This window comes from Brachyhypopomus gauderio, chromosome 12 (assembly GCF_052324685.1).
Source record: "Brachyhypopomus gauderio isolate BG-103 chromosome 12, BGAUD_0.2, whole genome shotgun sequence".
Taxonomy (NCBI): domain Eukaryota; kingdom Metazoa; phylum Chordata; class Actinopteri; order Gymnotiformes; family Hypopomidae; genus Brachyhypopomus; species Brachyhypopomus gauderio.
In genome coordinates, this window is record NC_135222.1 from 15,707,940 (window position 1) to 15,729,957 (window position 22,018).

Sequence of the window (22,018 nt, forward strand, 5' to 3'; positions counted from 1 at the left end):
TACCCCCATTCCTGCACAGTTTTGGTTTCTAATTCCAAGAGGAGGATAAGATTCCAGGATAGGGTTAAAAAAAAAACAAAGAATGAAAGTGAGGGTATTTCACTGCATAAACAGCCCAAGACCAGCCAATGAGGAGTTAGCTGATTAGTATTTATAGCTGTAACTTCAGAGAGATCATATTCAAGTGTTGGACAGTTGTGTATTATTTATGATTGAAGTGATGAAAGTCTGGAAGCGCAGCAAAAGTTATTTGTGGAATGGAAAATTATTTAGCTGATATCAAGTTTACATAAGTGATTCAAGTCAACAGGGAGTGCAATTGGGAAAAAATTACTGGAAATGTCAGCAGCATTTCAGGGCTCTTGCATTAAACAGGTTGAAAGATTTACGAGTTATCGACCTACTCATACAAATTTATACTGAGAACCAATGTAGAATGTCACAATTGCTTCTATTTGAGCCAATTTTATTCCATTTTCCTTAGTGTTTTAAAATGGCAATTGTTTGATTAATGTCAACACTAGCAGGCTCTTAGGAAAAATAACCAACATGCATCATCATTAACCTGTTACTCTGTTACCCTGTTACACTGTTACCTACCCAGTCACTTATGCTCATTGGTTGGTAGCAGTAACCACTGAGCTACAAGCTACACAGCTGGTTGGTTGTTTTGTACTGTTTGGTACGGATCATGAATAGTGTACTTATGACATACATCTTGTGTGTTGTGGTGGTGAGATTAGGTGCAAGTGGACGTCATTTTGCCATCATGTTGTGCCACACGTTCAGTGCATTTCAATTATCCAATATATTAGTATTCATATTATTCAGTGCATTGAGACCAAAATAAAATGTCAGTGCATTACTTATCAAATGCAAAAGTGAAAGTTTACAAGGGTTGCAATTTACTTACAGACACATGATATTTACAAAATCTGAGAAAATAGGAAATTTGGATGCAAGAGGCATAAAAAAATGACAGGCTAATCAAGCATGCCAATCTTCAAATATTCAATTGATCTTTATTTGTATTAAATTAAAAATATATATTTTTGACAGGGTCATGTAACAAATGCAAGGAAAAGTAGTTCAGTGATATATAAAGCCTCAGGTACCATACAGTGTAAAGTTCAGAGGAAAGGTGTGCCCAGTGCTGAGGAAAAAACAATAACAAAACCAAGCAATGACACGGAAGAGCGTGAATAAACTTAAACGTCCATAAACCTGTCTGAGAAAATCAGTTTGAAGACGAACATCACACATTTCTCACAGTATACACAGGGTTCATCTGTTTGATGCTCATCAGTCTTTGTATGAATCGAAATGCGGAAAAATTCCAATGCACTGCATGGTTTAAATTTGAAACATAAAATCAGTTAGAATTCATTTAAAGGTTAAATAAACTCATCCAAACTTGTTTTATTAAATATAAGCTACATTCACTCTTTAATGCGTTGGGGTTTCTGTATCACTATCTGTAAGGTACAGTAATCAGCAACACAGAAAGGGTCAGCAGTAGATGGTGAATGTAAGAGTTCTTGCGTCTTCCAGCAGGTCTTCTACACACATATTTACACTGAATAACAAAGAGAAAGATGGATGATGGACCTTATGGGAAATGACAGAAGAACAGGGGGCCAAAGCTAGTGGAAGAAGCAGATAGTAGCTGTCACCTTCACAGAGCAGAGCTTGATACAAATCTCACAAAAGGGGGTGTAGGAGAAGAAGAACATGATGGCGCCATAGACGTAAGGTTTCAAATTAACACAGCACAATCACCCACGGTAAATCAAAACCTACATCATTCCATCTGAAACCTGCATCAACACACAGTGAATGACTGATGACCAAAGCTGACTGTGCAGGTGTTTATCTATGTCGAGGTGATATTACCGTAGAAACATCACAATCATAAAGGTACACACAGGAACTGCCACTATGCCAGACCACTACTATAGACACCACACACCAAACATAAATTAACAAAGTGAAAACATAAAATGATAATAATAATAGTAATAAAAAATCAGATGTGAGTTTCCCTGTATTTACAATTCCATCTTGTAAATGCCTTCTGATGCACTATAAAAATATTATTCACATTTTTATTTTATAACAACCACAAGATTCACTGTCCTCATGCCCATGACAATGCCCTTACCTCATTGGCTCAGAAATCTTCTACATTTTCCACACATTTTTTTCACATTTCTGTTTTACACACACAAACGTCATGTGTTTTATCACCTCATTATATATTACAGTCATGTGCAAATTCCAGTGCTTTTACTAGTTTTAAAAAAATGTAATTTACAGAGACAAATATATATACAGTTAAGTTAAATGTGTGGTATATCCGATATATATAGTGCAGTCGGTCAAGAAATTAATGCTGACAGTTTTTAGCTGTTGTTGCTGTTGATTTGGACAGAGATGCATTGAATTTGGAGAGGTACTCTGAAGTTACCGTACAGACTGTAGATCTCATTTTAGGGGTTCAAAGTATATTAGACAGGTTTGAAAATTTTTTTTTTGAAAAGTTTTTTTTTTTTTTTTTTTGAAAAGTTTTTTCAAAAAAAAAAGGACCAAAGGACCAAGTTACACTATGGTGAAAACCCCCCAGAAAGATTCTGCTAAGTTCTTGGACAAATGTTACAGACATGTGAGAATAAAAGCACTGTTATGGACACGTGAGATTAATAGCAGTATTATGCACACAAGAGATTAAAAACCTACAATCTGTAACAGGGTGATGAAAAGCAGAAATTGTGTGTGTGTGTGAGGACGTCACTGCTGAGGTTCCAAAGCACCCCACCTTTTATGAGAACAAATGTCAGGGTACACAGGACCACCAGTGAAACAGGTTAGCTTGCCTTTTCCACTGTCCTGACTGCAGAAGACCGAAGCATCATAGGTGCTCAGATCCAACCAAGTCCATCAAAAACCAGAGGAACCTTCTCTGCAGCACAGCAGCCTCAAACATACCACTACACCCCAAAGAGCAGAAACGTCCTGTCCTTCCCAGTTAATATCCAACACCAGTATGGCTTTAAGCTACTGAACATGCATTTCAGTCTATAAAACTAAAGACTAAAGGAAAAATAAGTAGGAACTGAAAGCAGTTGGATTATAGGCTTAACAAATGAATCACCTTTTCACGCAGTGGTTGGTGACATCTGTGCGTCTCAGACGTTAGGCACGGGTTAGCCACCCAGTGCAACTCAGTAAACATGACAAGTTTATTTGAAATTCTAATAATTTGTCTAATCACTTATGTTCCTCTGAAACCAGGACATAAAAATAATAATGATTACCTCTAGTTCTCAAGCTACATAGATGTCAGTGATCAATAAATACCAATTTGAATTCAATACACTGAATTAGAGCATACATTCCTTACTTCAACCTCAAAGTCATCATTTTATGTTCTATGCTGTAGAGAGTGCTTCTACGAGGAGACAGAAACCACATCATTATCAAGTTCTTTTCTGATTCCTCTGAATTCGTCATGTAGCCTGTGGCGAGTGATTTTTTTGTGGAAAAAAAGACTCCTGCACAGATTTGATATGTATTACCTACCATCTCTCTGTGTGATTAAACAAATATGTTGACTATAGATTCTTTTCCCCCATCTCTCATCTATTAAATACTATAAGTCATGATCATGACCTCAGGGCCTGTCAGTGTATATTACATTATACATCTCAGCTAAGACAGGCTCTCTGTGATAATGGTTCTTTCCTGACTTTAACAAAACTCTCAAGCAACATATCGGCAAACGGTAACTGAAGATTGAGTTGTGACGTTTGAAGATAAGGCTTCATGATAATTTGGCAGTTAAATTCATTATGCTATTCAGCAATAGTTTGCTTTCTGTAAGTTCATTTGTAGGTGTAAACCATTGGTTATACCTTCAGGCTAAACACAGGTTGTCTGGAAAATAGAAACAACTGTTAACCTGAAAACAACCTTGATGAAAGAATACTCTTAACAAATAACAAACAGATGCTAAATACTGTAGAGTTGCTCTTTAGTGCCAAGTGCACTACATATACTGGCCCTGCCACACTACCCTAGTGCCTGTGAATCTCAAACTATATTACATTTCATGTTTTTTCTGGCTTTGTGCTTCTGGTACGAACAGCTCCACTCTAATTCAACCCTTTACCCTGAGATCTAGATATAATACCTCACCGACTCACTCTGGCTTCTGCATGCTGAGGATCTAATTACATCTGCCTGAAACTGTCTGTATCTGGCAGGGCAGTCATTTCCAGAGGTGGGTGGTAGCTAGCTACATTCACAAAATTATTTTTGATGTATTTGGACCTTTTTAGGTCTTTCTCTCTCTTATAATCTATAGGCAACTACATACTTGAGTAGCCTTTTGTTGTCATCCTCCTATTCAAAAGTATTTTTACTCAGGTTTTGCTCCTACTGAAGTCGGTGTCCAATTTGACTTGAGTCAATTACATAATTCAAGAACTAAACCTTTAACTTCACAGTGGCTTTAGGGTACTCTATTCACCCTAAATGATGGAAAACTCCATGTCTTCACTTTCATCCAGTTTACAATCAGTCAATAGTATGGATCTCATTACATCGCTCAAACAGCAATAGAAGTTGATCCAGAATAAATAAAAAATTCTTCTATCTGCCATCAATTAGAAATTTTGCCACCTGATGCAGGCCAAAGAAATATGGATCTATTGTTGAGTCTTCTTTTTTATCAAGGTTCCTTAAGTTTCCCTGGAAGGGTTTGTACACTAGACAGGTTTTTAGTCTAATATACATTATCTAACAGTTTTGGCCATGCTCATTTCACTAATCTTCCTTATTGTGTTGAAGCCTTCAGCCATTAAGGTTTTAAACAATTTGAAACAAAATGTAGTAGATAACACAGTAGATAACAGTTCTTATGTTCTGTGATGTGTTTGGACTGCTAACATTTGATTGATATGGTGACATATTGGCAAAGTGAAGGAACAACTACTGGAATCCATTCACATTATGACCAGGTTTTACACTCTGTGAAAGTTATGTATATGCTTGTACGAATTGTGGAATAAAAGTAAAAAAGAAAATCAGTTTCACTGTAATTACCAATACATGAGACCTGATCATGAACCTTAAAACCAAGTCTGAGAAACTAAAGAAAATGTTGAGGTGTTTCTTTTTCCTAGACAGTAAAATTTAGTTTTTTGAAATTACATGATAAACTTTCATTGTGTCCTATTTGCCTCCTTTAAAATGTTCTGAAGTTCCAATACATTCCAGGCAGGATGAAGAAGAGATACACATGGCTGGAAGTTACACGTTTGTCTCTACTTTGCCTGGGCAAACATTCTGGGATGAAGTTTGCTTGGAAAGATTGGACTGACCTACTTTCCCTGTTTAGCCATGTACTTCCTACCTTGGGAAAATCTGCTGTGGCAGGAGAAGGGAGCCATTGAGTTCAGTGTATAAACTTTCCAGGAACTGCCACGGAAAAAGGAAATACATCTAAGGTGCTGGTAGAGGAACCAGGCTCTGGAACGGTGATAACCAGGGCTTTATACCACAGTGTTCCTCTGTCGGTATGGTGGAGGAGGCAGGACCATCCCTGGCTTCATGCCAGACTCTGACAGGTACTCAGGATTCTCAGCCACGGCAGATCGCGTGCGGCCATTCTGCTTATAGAGGAAACTGTTACTGCAGACCAGTGGGAGATCTGGAGGGCGTTGTGTGACCTTGGCTGGAAGGCTGTGGTGCCAGTACTCTGGATTGTCAAAGGTGCTCTTGTGCATCTTGTCCACCATTATTGTTCCGGTGTGACTTGACTGAGGAACACTGCTCAGGTGGACATTGTGACCAGGGAGACCGGTAATGCTACTTACTTTACTAGCAGCTGTACTCTTCGCCATGGCTGCTTGTTGATCTGAGAAACCAGCCGGGACTGAGTACGTCGCCTGGACCTGGTGACTAATATGACATATTGGGTCTGATGGTGAAGGATGACCAGCCTTACTGATGTGATCGGTAGAGATCCCCTTTATTGAAAGGGTGTGGTGGCCATTTTGACTCATTGGTCCACTTGGGGGAGGCTGAACTGGTGGAATTGCAAAATGAACATGTGCTCCTTGGCTGTGGTAATGGGGTCTTCCTGCTTGGTTGGTGAGGGGTGTGTGGATATTTGTAGTGTCGGTTGTGGTTAAGGAGTGCAGAGGAACAGGAACCCCGTTCTTCTTCAGTGACCCCTGACTCATTTCACCTGCGTTGTGGTAGAAGGGCTCATTGATATACTCATCCTCGACTTTGGGGTGCCCATCTGGGGTGCTGTGGTAACCAGGGTTGTCGAGGGCATGAATCTCTCTGTTTTTTCGCCGAGTGACAAATGGATTCTCCTCAATTGGATTAGAGGACTCTACAAAAATAAACACAACTCACAGTGAATTTTACATTCTCAAACGTGCTCCTTAGACATACAGGAAGCACAATTAAAAGATTAATAAATATTCCCTAAAACAGGCCACCAAGATTTATTTGTACTCAAAGTCTTGTTGCTGAAAGGTGTGTGCTCAAGGGGCCTCTGTGTATGCGCTGTAGCTAGGTAGCTAACCGTCAAGCTAAGTAGCTAGCTAACCCATTATGGTAAGCAATGTAAGCAGCAAAAAGTTCTATCTGTTCCCCCTAAAAATAAATTATTAGCTTATTAGGTATATAGCTTTGGGGGAACACTCACTATCCAAATCACACCATCCAAACTTATATTAATATTATGTTTAGTGTAGGGGTGACCTGCAATAGTCGCTGATTCGACTATAGTCGACTATACCCCCTAGTCGACTATGAACGTCATAGTCGAATGTACCATTTTAACTGCATGGGGGTGCCCAAGGATGCAGCTAAGCATTAGTTGTTACATGAAATGTCTTTGTTTTTGTTATATATAGCCTTTTGTCAAATAAAATCATCCTAATTTCTGTTAATAAATATTGAAAAATGATGTTTGCGCATTAACAATAGGCATCTTCCTTACTACACATTCATAAATCACACCCTGCAGTTGCACAATCTAAACGAGCAGAGCTGAACACGCCACAGAATACGCAGCATCTACCGAGATTAATGGCTACTAAAAAACTTCAAAAGTTTGAAAAAGATAAAGATGAATCAAACAAAGTAAAGTGCAAGTTATGTCATCAACGTGTTTCATTTCGCACGACAACAACCAACATGGCATACCATTTAAAACGCGTAAGGCGAAAAAAAAAAAAAAAACAATTCAGCGGTTTGTCGTTTCGGTCGTGTCATCTCGTCTCGTCGCGGTGGGTCTTGGCAAGTAGCCTATAAACATTTTTTGTTGTTTGCTTTTAAACCCCGTTACTTGAACCTTGCGATATGCGCAATGCGCACTGACGGTTAATGTTCTCTAACGTTTCATAAAAAATAAGTAAGTGAATAAATAAAAGCTGAATAAAGCCAACCTACCGTATGTATTCATTTATCTGAGTGTTTTAGGTTTTTACTTTGAAGAGGAAAAAAGTCCTGAATGAGAACGCGATCCCGTTTAAGATGCTCTAAATAAAAAGTAAAAATAAACCCGATTCGACTATTAGTCGACTAAAGGGAAAAGCTGACGAATCAGATTCGACTATGAAAATCCTTAGTTGAATACACCCCTAGTTTAATGGAATATGAAAATATGCACCATGGAATATGCATAAAAGCAACATCCAAAGGGAATTCATATTTAGCAATTATTGTTAGGTAGCCACACACAGGTGAACACTACACAACAGATACTTGCTGACTGTAGGTATTTTTTGAGTAGCCAGATGAAGCTTTTGCAGTGAGACCTCCAGGCCTAAGCAGGAGAACTTTCTGCATCGCAAAGACTAAGAATGGAGTAGACCTGACTTTACTGATTTTTACATGGGATTTATTGTATTGTAAATATTGTATTCTAAATGAGTTCAACATTCATTACAGCATTCAATAGCAATTAACAGAATACTCAAGGACAAGCTATTTACTTTTCTTTGGATGGGGCTCACCTGAGGAGCTGGTGTCCTTCCTGGGTTTCACGTAGCCATCCTCAGTAGGGGCTCCTCTCTGGGTTCTCTCTCCCAAGAAGATGGTGGGGTCGGCACTGTAGCGCTGGCTGCCACCATCCTCCACGCCTCCAGGCTGCTTCTTCAGGGTTCCGTTACAGCGCTGCTCCCCCTGGGGGGCCTGAGCCCCTGCTGGAGTCACTGGGTTGATGGTGGGACTGGAGGCCTCACAAGACTGGGACCCTGAAAGCTCTTCTGGCTGAAGAGCTCCATCACGGTATCCACACTGGTTCTAAAAGGGAGAGAGGTTATTACATTCTAATACTGTCCATTTTTCTGAAGAACACACAACAAGATGTCCAGTAATCACCAATTGAAGAACGACTGAGGACGTATTATTTCGCTGAATAATACGTCCTCAGTCTCTCAGACACCTGCTGGAGACTGGCTCGAACAGCAAACACCAAGATCATAATTTGCACACAGATTTTCAGGAAACAATGTGTTATAGGTATAGTAAAGCAAAAAAGACCTGTCAAGGATTTCTAGAAAAGTGTAGTATCCTGGCTACAAACTCTGTGTAATTGCATATTCCTGAATATCTCTAATTTGAGATACATTAGTCTAAAATATTAGCTATATATTAGTCTAAAAACTTGAATTTCAATGAATGCTCATCAAGTAAATTCTGCCTTACGAAGTTCTAAGAGAACATATAAGAGAATATGTTTCACTAAGAGAATTTTCTCACAGTGGCAGCGATACTGCTCTGCACTCACCCAGTTGGAATCCAGGTAAGGTCTGGAGGTGTGAGAAGAGGCAGGGGTATTACAGGTTTGGGGTACCAGGTACTCCTCAGCATCCATGAGGTCTCCCAGATCCTCCTCACCCAGAAGACTCTGGAAGAACTTACTGTGGGTTGGACTGGGCAACTTCATGCAGTCATCCCCCTGAGACCAAAAAATAGCCCAATTACTCTCTACCCATGAAGCTGTATGAGCTAAGAGGCCAAAAACAGCTCCTTTTTTACATGCAGGGCCAAAATAACAAATGTATTTATCATGTTAGCATTTGCACTGGTTACCTGGATGACTAGGTATCTCTGTGGGTCTCGGGCCATCCTGCAGAACTCCACAGCCAGCTCTTTAAACTTGGGTCGACTGTCAGCATCTATCATCCAACCTTGAGGGGGCAATGGAGCAAGACAACATAAGTCAGAAGGAGAAGCAGATCCCTTCACACAACACAGCAGAAACTCGTCAGTGTGGTCCTACAGTCACTGGGGTTCCATCATGTTACTTAAGTATAATGAAGTCTGTTAAGACTGTGTTCATACCAAACTATGAAATAACATGAATTGAGAAATTGCAATTCTTAGGCACTTGACATTTGTTAATGGAAAGGGAACCAAAGGCATATTCCTCATGTCATCCCTAATTGACTAAGTAGGTATTTACACTCTGAGAGAGTTCAATGGTTACAAAAAAAGAGGGATGTCTGCCTTCTAACCAGTCAGATTAGCTGACATTCTTTAGCATTTAAAACAACGTGCTGAACTGGTGACAGCACTGATGGGGAATCAGCCCTCTCCTGACAGCCATTTGCTTAAACCAGCTCCCTCTGTGTGATCTTCATTTCCTAACAATTATGATCTTCTTGCAGCTTACACACCAGACACTTATCTAAATGAGCAGCAATTACTGAAGTAATCAAACTGAATGTGGTCTCTATCAATAGTTCATTGTCCGTGTGTTTATTAAGGATACAGCGACAACTGAGTCTAATTGCAATTAGAATTAATGTGTCTAATCTTCATTCTTGCGTGCTTTTTGATTTGGTTGAGAACATTCACAATTGATCCATATACTAATACCAGGGACTTGTAAGATGTCTGTAAATAAAATGCTTACTCAGACTGTACTATAACACTTGATCTGGACCATATATACATCTGTGGTGCATACAGTGGGTTGAGTTACCATGCAAGACTCACATTTGACCATGACCATGTAGACGTCTATGGTGCATATTGGGGGTTGAGGCAGACGTTCACCCTTTTCCAGGATGTCTGGAATCTCACGTGTGGGAATCCCATCATATGGCTTTCCTCCAAATGTCATCAGCTCCCAGATAGTCACTCCTGGCACAGTTGACATCATAAACATAAAAACACTCTTACTTCCGCTCCTAAGTAACAGCTTTATTAAAAGTAATTAAACCTTTAAAAATGTTCACATTGTAGGGAGTTATAATATCTCTTAAATTTCTTAAATATAATATGCTCTTATTAGTAAATTACTAGCAATCATTTCCCTCACCATAGCTCCAGACATCACTCTGGTGTGTGAACTTTCTGTAGTGAATACACTCCAGTGCCATCCATTTGATAGGCATCTGCACAAGAGTGAGAGAGTGATGAAGGGAGAAAACCACCTGAAATGCCTTTAGCTTTTTGCTTTTTGTTAAAAAAAAAACATGCCATGAACATTAGGTGTGACCCAGGACAACTTCCTGTCTGTGACAAGAAGAGCCTGGTTTACTTCCTGACCTTGCCACCATCTGCGTTGTACTCCTTTTCGTCAGCATCCAGCAGGCGGGCCAGACCGAAGTCTGTGATCTTGACATGGCTGGGAGATTTCACCAGAACGTTACGGGCAGCTAGGTCCCTGTGGACCAGTCTCCTCTCCTCCAAGTACATCATCCCCTAAAAGCGTGAAAACATGGCAGTCTTTATTCATGGCCAGAATCAGCATGGCGGGAGCTGCAGGGGTCGTGGTAGCTATTCTTATAGATTTTCATTAAGTGTTTCATCATGTTTGCTCTCAACTGATTGGATGTTGTCATTATTATTCACTTCATGAGCTATTTCAAAACTGGTATTTAGGGATTTAAGCATAAACAAATTCAACTGAGGCATGCAAAACTAACTGTATGTAATTCACAAGCACAGACATTTCTGTAACATTAAAGCCTAACATACAGATTAGTTCTGCTTCAGACTATGTTGAAAAAGAAGACTCAAATACTATGCACTCTTCTCCTTCACCTTACAGGTGAGTCTCTTTTGCCTTTGAGTGAGTGCATCAGGGCTTTTTATTAGGACCTGTCATATTAGATTCCGACCCTACTGACAGGCTGAAAATCTGTATGACACCTTATAACAAACTTAAACCATCTCCTTGCACCTCTCCTGCATGGACTCCTGTTCGCACCAATTGAACCTCTACATGTATGGACATATACCAAACAATGAATGACATCATTTCGTTACATATCAGCTGATTGGACAAGGAAATGCATGGACTTAAAAAAACTATACATGCATTTATCTAGATATATGTTTAAGGATACTATATACTATATAGTTTACCGTATAGACCCCCTTTTGCCCCTCTTACCCCCTTTTGCCTTCAAAACTGCCTTAATCCTTTGTGGCATAGATTCAACAAGGTACTGGAAACATTCCTCAGATAATCTGGTCCATATTGACATGATAGCATCATGCAGTTGCTGCAGATTTGTCGGCTGCACATCCATGATGTGAGTCTCCGGTTCCACCACATCCCAAAGGTGCTCTATTGGATAGCGACCTGGTCACTGTGGAGGCCATTTGAGTACAGTGTCATTGTCGTGTTCAAGAAACCAGTCCAAGATGATTTGAGCTTTATGACATGGTGCGCTATCCTGCTGAATTTATCCATCAGAAGATGGGTACACTGTGGTCATAAAGGGATGGACATGGTCAGCAACAATAAGGTAGGCTGTGGCGTTGACACAATGCTCAATTGCTAGTAATGGGCCCAAAGTGTGCCAGGAAAATACAGTATCTACGATTGCACCACCACCACCAGCCTGAACTGTCAATACAAGGCAGGATGGATCCGTGCATCCACATTGTTGACGCCTACCATCCGAACTGCAGCACAAATTAAGACTCATCAGACCAGGCAATGTTTTTCCAATCCTGTGCGAATTCTACCCTCAGTTTCCTGTTCTTAGCTGACAGGAGTGTGTGGTGTGGTGTGTGATGTGAAGACCCGGTGTGGTCTTCTGCTGCTGTAGCCCATACACCTCAAGGTTTGATGTGTTGTGCATGCAGAGATGCTCTTCTGCATACCTCAGTTGTAACAACTGGTTATTTGAGTTACTGTTGCCATTCTATCAGCTCGAACCAGTCTGGCCATTCTCCTCTGGCCTCTGGCATCAACAAGGTATTTGCACCTACAGAACTGCGGCCCACTGAATATTTCCTCTTTTTCATACCATTTTCCATAAGCCCTAGAGATGGTTATGTGTGAAAATCCCAGTAGATCAGCAGTTTCTGAAATACTCAGTCCAGCCTGTCTGGCACCAACAACCATGTTCAAAGTCACTTAAATAACCTTTCTTCCCCATTGTGATGCTCGGTTTGAAGTGCAGCAGATCATCTTGGCCAAGTCTACATTCCTAAATGCATTGAGTTGCTGCCATGTGATTGGTTGATTCGACATTTACGTTAATGAGCAGTTGGACAGGTGTACCTAATAAAGTGGTCGGTGAGTGTATAGTAGAATAATTTGTTGTATTTTAAGACTTTATATTATTATGTGTGTGCATTTGCATGGAAACTAAATTGAGCATATTAAATTTAGTTAAAATAAGAGATTAAGCACATGACACATTAAAATCTCTGGTGGATTATACAGATAAGGGTGAGATTGAAGGACTAAGGACTGGAAACGTATACTAGGCCGGGCAAGGGCTGAATAAAAAGAGAACAGAAACCAGCTCCACAGTGCCATGAATCACACAGTTTATCAAATAAGGTAACTTTATTCAAGACTTGATGGGCATGATTTTAGCAAAATGAGGTTGTTTGTGTTGGCTCCAGGGTCCATGATTTTACAGGAGAAGTGATTTCTCAGTGACTGAGGGATTTATGTCATTAAAAGGATTAAACATCATAAAGCCACTAGTCCAGATGGCATGAAGGGAGTTTTAATGGGCTGTGTACAACACAACACAACACAACACAACACAACACAACACAGACACACCAAATACACTGACATTAAGAAGACACAAGTGCAATGCATAATGCAAACAAGACAAGAAACAGGTGAGACAAATGCTGCAGATGAGCATGCACACAGTCAAGTAACACCCACAAACATGCACACACAAAATGAAATGGAGCGAGGACCATGAGTGGACCATGACAAGCTACTCCAAACTTTTTGTTCCACAGGCCTAGAAAATGGCTACAGTCATTTGTGTGTTCAAAAACATCATAAAATGACTACTCAGTCAAAGAATAGGGCACACAGAGGAAAGCACTGCTTCAGTAAGTCTATAACTATAATTGTGGATGTAAATTTTTTGTGGTGTATTGTAGGCTTAGCACAATTGAAATGTTGTTGCTATGCTGCTTTTGCTACAAAGTTATTTTAGTGTTTAATTTAGTCTAATTAGTCTTAATGACTAATTTTATAAATATAAAATGCACTGTCTAGTATTTAAAATGTGTCATTGGGCCGTATAGCCCTAGCAACACACCTAAGCACCTCGATCCCACTCTGCATCTCCCACAATCCCCAGGGGATTCAGTTTAACATCTCTATTCAGCCATCATCCAATCAGATGAACTTATAAAGCTCACCCATCCTGGTACTGATTAGGTTAGATAGGTGTCCTCATTTCACTTCCTTACATCTTTATGAAAACTCTGTGCATGTTTTATGACTATTTTTTTGGGGCATGCAGAGCCGTTATGTTGCAAATCTTGAGTTCCTGTGTATGACCTGTTTCTTCTTGGACTCTGTTTCTGGATTTTCCCTGTTTAGGTGGATTTGTTCGCTTTGTGGATCTCTGCTCTGGTTTTAATTTGGACTGTTTCTGACCCATGTCGTGCACCTTTGCTCTGGTAAGCCCACTGTTTCAGTTTTGACCTTGGCCTATCATCTAACTTTCTTTGGGTTATCAATCAAACAATAAAAATGTTGCATACATCACCTGCAAGGACCTTTCTGATGCTGTCACATTACAATATGTTTGTGCCAAAAAAAAATCCATTTTATTAATGAATCAGACAACAAAGCACTTATGACTCTTATACCTGGGTGGAGTAACTTATTCAGGTGTCTGTGCTCATGAAGGACGGGCAGCAGAACTTAAGCATTCAGATTCTATTATGGTTCTACAGAGCAGTACTGTCAGGTTTTCAAGACAATTAAACTCCATGAGAATTGATGTCCTGCCCACACATTTATTATTTACATCAATGAACTACGTCTAAAATGGAGGTCCATGGAGGACAGACCGGGACCGATTGGGCAGAATTGAGGAATTTGTGCTCAATCACCTCGTTGATAATGCCGAAACAAAAAAAGGAACTTTGAGCCATCTGGGAAAGACAAGATTTTTCTCAGAACAGCACTGTCTGGGAGACAGAACAACAAAAGGTAAGACAAAGCACAGGGAGACCGTCGCATGGAAAAAATAAGTGTTTCCCGAGGACAACTTCTCCCAAAGCCAGGAATCATTGCTGCTTCAAACTAGTTACGCCGCAACCGCTGAAATTTATGTGAACATGCATGAGGCGGACAAAGGCTGAGTCAAGAAGATTGTGCTAAAATGTATTTGGTGCTAAACCTTCCAGTGCTGCAGATGAATGTGTGAATTAATCGATGGAACAGACGGCTGGTGGGGAGGATTCATCCATCATCGCCCCAATGTTAGAGACACCGCTTCACGAGGCACACAGCGCGGGAAGTTCACTAATGTCAGCAAGGTCAGTGACATGCGCACACACATACACCTACACACACACACTCCACACACACACACACACACACACACACACACACACACACACACACACACACACACACACACACACACACACACACACACACAGCCACAGCTCATCACTCTGAACACAGAGCTGAATTATAGTACAGCCGACTTAATTCTCTGCCAACACATTAATGGTAGCGATTCTCATGGATTGTTTCCAAACTGCTATTTTTGCCTTTCTGAAAATACAAAGCTTTGCACCAAAGCATTTCCCTCCTCCCGGACCCCCCAAGGACTCCTGCCTAGACGTATCTGGAGTCCCGTTTGTACTGTTTGAACGTAACTGCACTCTTGCATTAATAAACCTGATCAGTAAGGGATAAAAGTGATTATTAAACAAATGTGCGAATGGCATGAAGAAACTATGGCTAAAGACTGAGGCATATCTAACTAGACTATAAAGAGTGTAAACTATCATGTAAATAAATATTAAATGATCAAAATATACTACTGCGAGGTACTAGGCATCAGAGATTCAAACTATTACCATAAAATACTGTAGTTAGAAGTAAGCACTTTGAAGTGTGAAAATTATTGATGAACGTCGAAATAACTTCTAGAGGGTGCAAGAGATCAAAGATATGCTGTGGCCACACCAGAGGCTTTCAACACACGTGTGCTGATGCTCAATGTTTGCTTAAAGCCCAAAAACCGTTTTCAGCCATCCAGCAATATTTCTATAGGTTATATATATGAGGTTAGTATTACAAACCAAATGATTCCTTTTCAGGTTGGAGGGTTGGAGTGAGCCAGCCATGAGGCCTCCACATGCTCCCCTAGCGACATGCGAGACGAGCACCAGAGGTAAGCCAATGAAATGCTGCTGGAGCCAATTAACATAGCAGAGGCCCTCTGCGGCCCCTTAGGGGCAGGGCGTGTGCGGTGGAGGGAGGGTGCCGGCGAAGCTCCACCCATTCCTGTCCAGCTTGCATGTGTGTGTTAACAGAGGATAAAGTTACTCTGCAGTCAAAGCGGAGATGCTCCCTGTGTGGCCTATTATAACAGCATCCCGCCTACGGCGAGGGAAATAACAACGATTACACTTACATGATGCTGAGGGCCTCATTAAGGGAAAAGATCTGGAAACAATGGTAGAGGCTTGGGTGTAGAGAAATAGCAGATACAGATACACTGAGGACAGTAAAGGGGAGAGAGAGAGAGGGAGGGGGGCACTGCCAACAGCCAACTGCCAACACTGCCATCTCAGTCAGTGGTCGCTGTCTAACATTAGTGGCCGCTGCCACATTCAAATGTGCCATTGCGGGCGCCGCTGTCCCACAGTCCGGTCAACAGATGCTTCCAGATTCCAGGCCTCTGAAAGTTCCTGGATTCATGTCTGAAGCCTGCTGAGTACCCTCGAGTGAAGATCTTTAACCTCTAATGCCACTGCAATGCAGAACTATCACTTCCATTGGGGGCCTTTCCAAAATTTTATTCCAAGCTGTCATATGTATATCTGAGGATGATGGTTAAGAAAATAATAAAAAAAGACATACGACTTTACAAATAAGTTTTGTTCCATCCTATGAATGATGTCAGTAGGTGGCTTCTAAATATATTTTGCTCTGCCCTGCTATGACTACATCCTTCTGACAGCAGCCAAAGCATCAACGGTATTTTTATTTATTTAAATATCTTTTTTACACTATGGAAGTTACTTTGGCTGTGTGGGTAGAAGCTCATACTGTTACCTGTACCTCTCTCAGAAATGCTAGAACAGTTTGGACGCCACTGTTGAGAGTTCTGCAAGTTGCTAATCCACGCCAGGCACATATTAATGAATGAATAACCCTGTGACCAATAAAGGCAGTAAAATGCAAATGAGGCTGTGGACATGCGTCGGTAAGTAGCAGAACATAACCAGCCGTGCTTGGATGTAAAAACACTGAGTAGTTGGCATGCACAAGAGGTCTGGACAGCCTCCTGCTGCTTATAGCCGGGTATGGTGATATTTAAGATCTCTAGGCAGAGGGTCATATATTTAATGGCCATCCTCTTTCTTCCCACAAGTGTTTACATCTGAAATAGCTGGCAATGCTTCAGGCAAGCTGAGGTCAACATCACAATGCAGAGTGAAGGGAGGAGTGGGCTACTGGTAGAACAGGCCAGTACAGGCCAGAACAGGACAAAACAGGACAAAACAGGCCAAAACAGGCCAAAACAGGCCAGAAGAGGCTACAACAGGACAAAATAGGCCACACCAGGCCAGAGCAGGCTGGATTAGAGCAAAACAGGTCAGAACCAATAACAAGCTGTCACTAACTGAGCTAATGAAAGATAGAGCAGAGGGCCTTCAATGCATTTACATAAACAAATTAACTTTTTAATTTATCTTATTTTATTTTTTTTTTTTTTGTGAAACACCTGGACAATAACTGTTTTTCATTGGATGTATAAAGAAACCTGGGCTATGTATTTCAGGTTCAAATACAACATGCTGCCAATTCATGTAAAATCACACAAATAATTACAAACCACACACACACAAACTACACACATGCAGTAAATACAGAGTGCATACAAACTCTATAAGATAAAAAGCACAACTACAAAACCAAACCCTCTGTTTCTCTTTTGATCTTAATATTCTTTATTCTTTAAGTTTCTTGCAGATAATAGGTCTTGGGTGATTAGTTTTAGCATCAGCGCTCCCCTGCCCAAACCTGTCTAAGGGATGGATGAAGCCCCATGGAGATACAGGCTGGTTATGCACGCTGACATTTCCCTGAGGCTCATGGAGTTAAACGCTGACCCACATTTGATCTGGAGCCCAAAACACCAGCACTTTTATCCTAAAATGCAATGACTGGGGCTCCTGACAATCCCAAACATGTCCATGTTAACACCTACACGTGAAATCACAGACATGCTTTCAAAAGAAAAAGAAAAAAGAACTGAGTGGTCTGAAAGGTCTTTAATATGCAAAAGTAATGGATAATATACACTCACCGGCCACTTTATTAGGTACACCTGTCCAACTGCTCATTAATGTAAATGTCAAATCAGCCAATCACATGGCAGTAACTCAATGCATTTAGGCATGGCCAAGATAATCTGCAGCAGTTCAAAGCGAGCATTTACCCATCTGTGCAGTTAACACACACACACACACACACACACATACACTAGTGATTACTAGGGGGCTGTGGTGCACATGTGTCCAGAGTGGTGGGCAGCCATAGCCCAGCACCCAGGGAGCAGTTGTGGTGAGGTGCCTTGCTCAAAGGCACCTCAGTCATGGCCTCAGGTCTGGGAATCGAACCCACAACCCTCCGGTCACAAGACCGGTTCCCTAACCACCAGACCATGACTGCCCACTTTGGACCCACTAATACCAATTGAGCATCTTGTCAACGACACAGCCGAGTGTTTTGCTGACCATGTCCATCCCTTTATAACCACAGTGTACCCATCCTCTGATGGCTACTTCTAGCAGGATAACGCACCAAGTGTGAATCATCTCAGACTGGTTTCTTGAACACGACAATGAGTTTGCTGATCTTGAAGGTAGAGCACCTTTGGGATGTGGTGGAACGGGAGATTCGCATCATGGATGTGCAGCCGACAAATCTGCAGCAACTGCGTGATGCTCTCATGTCAATATGGACCAGATTATCTGAGGAATGTTTCCAGTACCTTGTTGAATCTATGCAACAAAGAATTAAGGCAGGTCTGAAGGCAACAGGGGGTCCAACCCGGCACTAGCAAGGTGTTTCTAACACACACACACACACACACACACACACACACACACACACACACACACACACACACACACACACACACACACACACATATAGATAGATAGATAGATAGATAGATAGATAGATAGATAGATAGATAGATAGATAGATAGATAGATACTGTATATAGATTATATGATTATATGGCAGTTGATTGGTGAAAATCTTTGCCTTAACTAAAAGTTCATTTTTTTGTTCCCCAGATGAGAGGGGAGGTGTGACTGGACAGCATGTGTGGATAAAAATGCTAATTAAAATGGAGAATGCCATTAATTTTCATGTCTCCCTCCTGTAATGGCTGCAATTTCATTGAAACTTGCGCTGACATCACTGGGCATATTGTTTCTCGCGTTGTGCTGCAATTATCTGCAAATTAAGCTTGGATGGCAACAGTCTTGACACAAGCTCACAACCCCGTGTACATATGCGCGCGCACACACACACACACACACACACACACACACACACACACACACACACACATACACACACACGCACACACATGATGAAATGCATTTGATAAGTGAGTGCTAAGATATTTTCTTACTAAGCATTATAATCTCCCATTACTGTGAATAATGACTACACACTGAAAATATCTGTTGACCTGGAAATGATCCTAGATTTCTTTACAGATGGTTTGAGTCAATGTCCTTGTGATAAAAGCACTATATTAATGCAAGTAGTAATAAGCTTTAAATAAAGCAACACCCAGCATAGACAAGCAAATCTCAAAGCGAACACAAAAGTCCATGCTACTCAACTGTGCAACAGATGTCCTGGATGTTCTTGAATCTTAAACATAACAGCACAGCCACCATGGTCACTGATGTCTCACATAGCCACACTGTCCACAGGTGCTACCACTTGCTTTTAATTGCACATTATGAGGAAGCCAAATTATAAACATTTCCTAAGAGCACTGGCAATGTGTAATGTATCCGTTACATCTAAAACCTATGATATCATCACAATTACGATACAATATCAGTAGATACCACCGGCACATTTCTTAGACTTAGATTGGGCCTAAGCTTTGACTGAAGATTTGACAATTCACCATCTGAGTTACAATTTGGTCCAAGGCTAGTTCAATCCAATAGAGAGATCTGATAGAAGTGGCCCAAAATCTAGCTTAGCCACAGTGACCACACTAACTTTAAACTGGACACTGGAAGATACTGATAGAGAGAAAGACAGAAAGAAAAATAAATCTACAAACTGCCATAGACAAAGATTTTATCCCCCCTCCTATCTTTAAATGCAAACATTACTAAATCATTCATGGGCCCAGAGTCCCCACAGTGCAGGGTAGGACATGCCAGCTGTATGAGTTGGGCCGCCTGTAATCCGCCTTCATCTCACCTTGTTGGGTTTTTTTTCTTGTTTTTTTGTGACGTACTACCGCAGTCTGAACGATCCAATCAAACTTTGAAAATCCCACAACTCCCCCCCCCCGCCCAACCTTCCACCCCCATCATCACACTCCCTTCGCCAGCTGCTCTAATAAATTCTAAGAAGGTATGGGCAGGTTTGGGGGCTTATGAATCTAAACCCCACTTCTGACAGCTTTAGAGTGAAGTGCTTAGTAAGCCTGGGCTAGTCAGTAGGGGGCGGGTGGCAGAGCTGCATTTTAAACAAAACAGGAGAGCGATGGCAGCAGATAACCAGGAACGTACTCACGTAAGCGAAGGTGTCTCAGTGCTATTTGAAAGGGAATATCACTTGGCACCTTGACAGGGTGTAAAGCAGCATTTACATCTAACAGAACCTTCCGGGCTGTTCTTAAAGCGAAGCTCTAAATTGGCACTGGAAGTACGACCGCAGTCGCATATATTGAGTTAGGACGGAGCTCGCTTCATCACGTATTGAGTGTGGGTGGAATTTGCTTCATCACGTATTTAAGTGTGGGTGGAGCTCACTTCATTACGTATTTTGTGTGGGAGGAGCTCGCTTTATCACGTATAGAGTGTGGGCGTACGGCAGGGGTGTCCAACCTACTCCCAGCGGGACAACTGAGGCCCAATGTCCAGTTTTCATTTGCCCGCAGCAAATTCTGAAAATACAGTTGAATATGGCCTACATAAGAAGCTTGAACTCGACTCTGTTGCACTTCTCAGAAAGAGCTAGTCATGGAAACTTCTCCACTAAACAAAATTAAGCAAAGGAAAAAAAAAATGATCACGAGTCACCAGAAATGGCAGCACTGAAAAAAATCTGAATATCAAGCTAATGTAGAAGATTTCAAACATATAATAAATGGAAAGTGTATCTGTTTAATTTGCAATGAAGCTGTCGATGTGATGAAAGAGTATAAATGGTGATCGGCATTATGAGACCAAACATCAGTTCTACACATCGTATACCAGTCCCGAATGAACACAGAAAGTCTAGCAAATGGCAGCTAGCCTGCAAGCTCAACACTTTTTTTAATGTACTAACAAAATACAGGAAAACGCCACAACAGCAAGCTATGAAGTCGCTAAATTTATAGCCCAGCACGGCAAACCGTTCTTAGACGGTGATTTAATAAAGCAGTGCTGCATAAATATCACAGAAATAATGTGCCTGGGAAACGGAGAAGCCTCTCGCTGCAGCCTGCAGGAAGGCAGAGTTGGACATCCAACCCCGCCCACATTCAACTCCACCCTCTTCTCAAGACCGAAGCCACGCCCATGTTACGTTCGAAACTCGGACTGTTTTTGCTCCCAGTAAACAGAACTGCAAGAACTATTTACGTGTGTTTTATAAGTGTTTTAAGTGCAGAAGTGCATTTTAAGTGCATTTTCAAGTACTTTAGCCTAAATTCCAGCACTTTTCAAATCTGAAACACAATACAGCATTAAAATTGGTCAGGTAAATGTTCCTTCCCCTGTGTTTGAGGGGTGTTTCTTTATACTACCACATATCGTTTCAGGAGGACACTGCAAAGATTGTGACGCGCGCGAGGTGTGCGGAGTCTACGGTCACTCACAAAAGTATAACTAGCTTTATAGGGGAGACACGGAAAGACATCGCTAAAAAGGAGAGCTCTTATGTGATTTAGGAATGTGGATCTTGTGTTTAAAAATGTCTTTTATAGAATTATTTGTTCAATTAATTGGTTCAACGCAGACAGATTTCTTCATAACTTATAATTAGTAGGCTTGAAAGTTACCGGATCGAGGCAGACAGTTCCCAGAACGCACCCTTCAAAATGAAAGAGTTCCCGGATCCTGTTCCGGCAGGATCCGGCTCAAAATAAGCCCTGATTACACCCCTTCTCCATTACCAACATTACCAACATACCCCTTCTCTATCACCAACATTATCAGTAAACATTACCATTTTAATTGTGTACTTATAGTAGCAGGGTTGCCAACTCTCACGCATTGAGCGTGAGACACACGTATTTGACCGTCTTCACAT

General features: G+C 41.1%; 1 protein-coding gene across 2 annotated transcripts in view; it reads right to left on the minus strand.

Annotated features, from left to right (window-relative positions):
- Positions 1 to 1,036: 1,036 nt before the first annotated feature.
- LOC143527906 (receptor tyrosine-protein kinase erbB-4-like) overlaps positions 1,037 to 22,018 on the minus strand; it is a 224,328-nt gene continuing 203,346 nt past the window's right edge. For both annotated transcript variants that reach the window (XM_077023281.1, XM_077023280.1), the window contains exons 21-27: positions 10,582 to 10,737; positions 10,352 to 10,427; positions 10,027 to 10,173; positions 9,118 to 9,215; positions 8,813 to 8,983; positions 8,037 to 8,325; positions 1,037 to 6,403 (exon numbers count right to left, since the gene is read on the minus strand). In XM_077023281.1, coding sequence (XP_076879396.1) covers positions 5,553 to 6,403; positions 8,037 to 8,325; positions 8,813 to 8,983; positions 9,118 to 9,215; positions 10,027 to 10,173; positions 10,352 to 10,427; positions 10,582 to 10,737 — 1,788 coding nt within the window. In that variant the 3' untranslated portion in view covers positions 1,037 to 5,552. The remainder of the gene's footprint in view (positions 6,404 to 8,036; positions 8,326 to 8,812; positions 8,984 to 9,117; positions 9,216 to 10,026; positions 10,174 to 10,351; positions 10,428 to 10,581; positions 10,738 to 22,018) is intronic.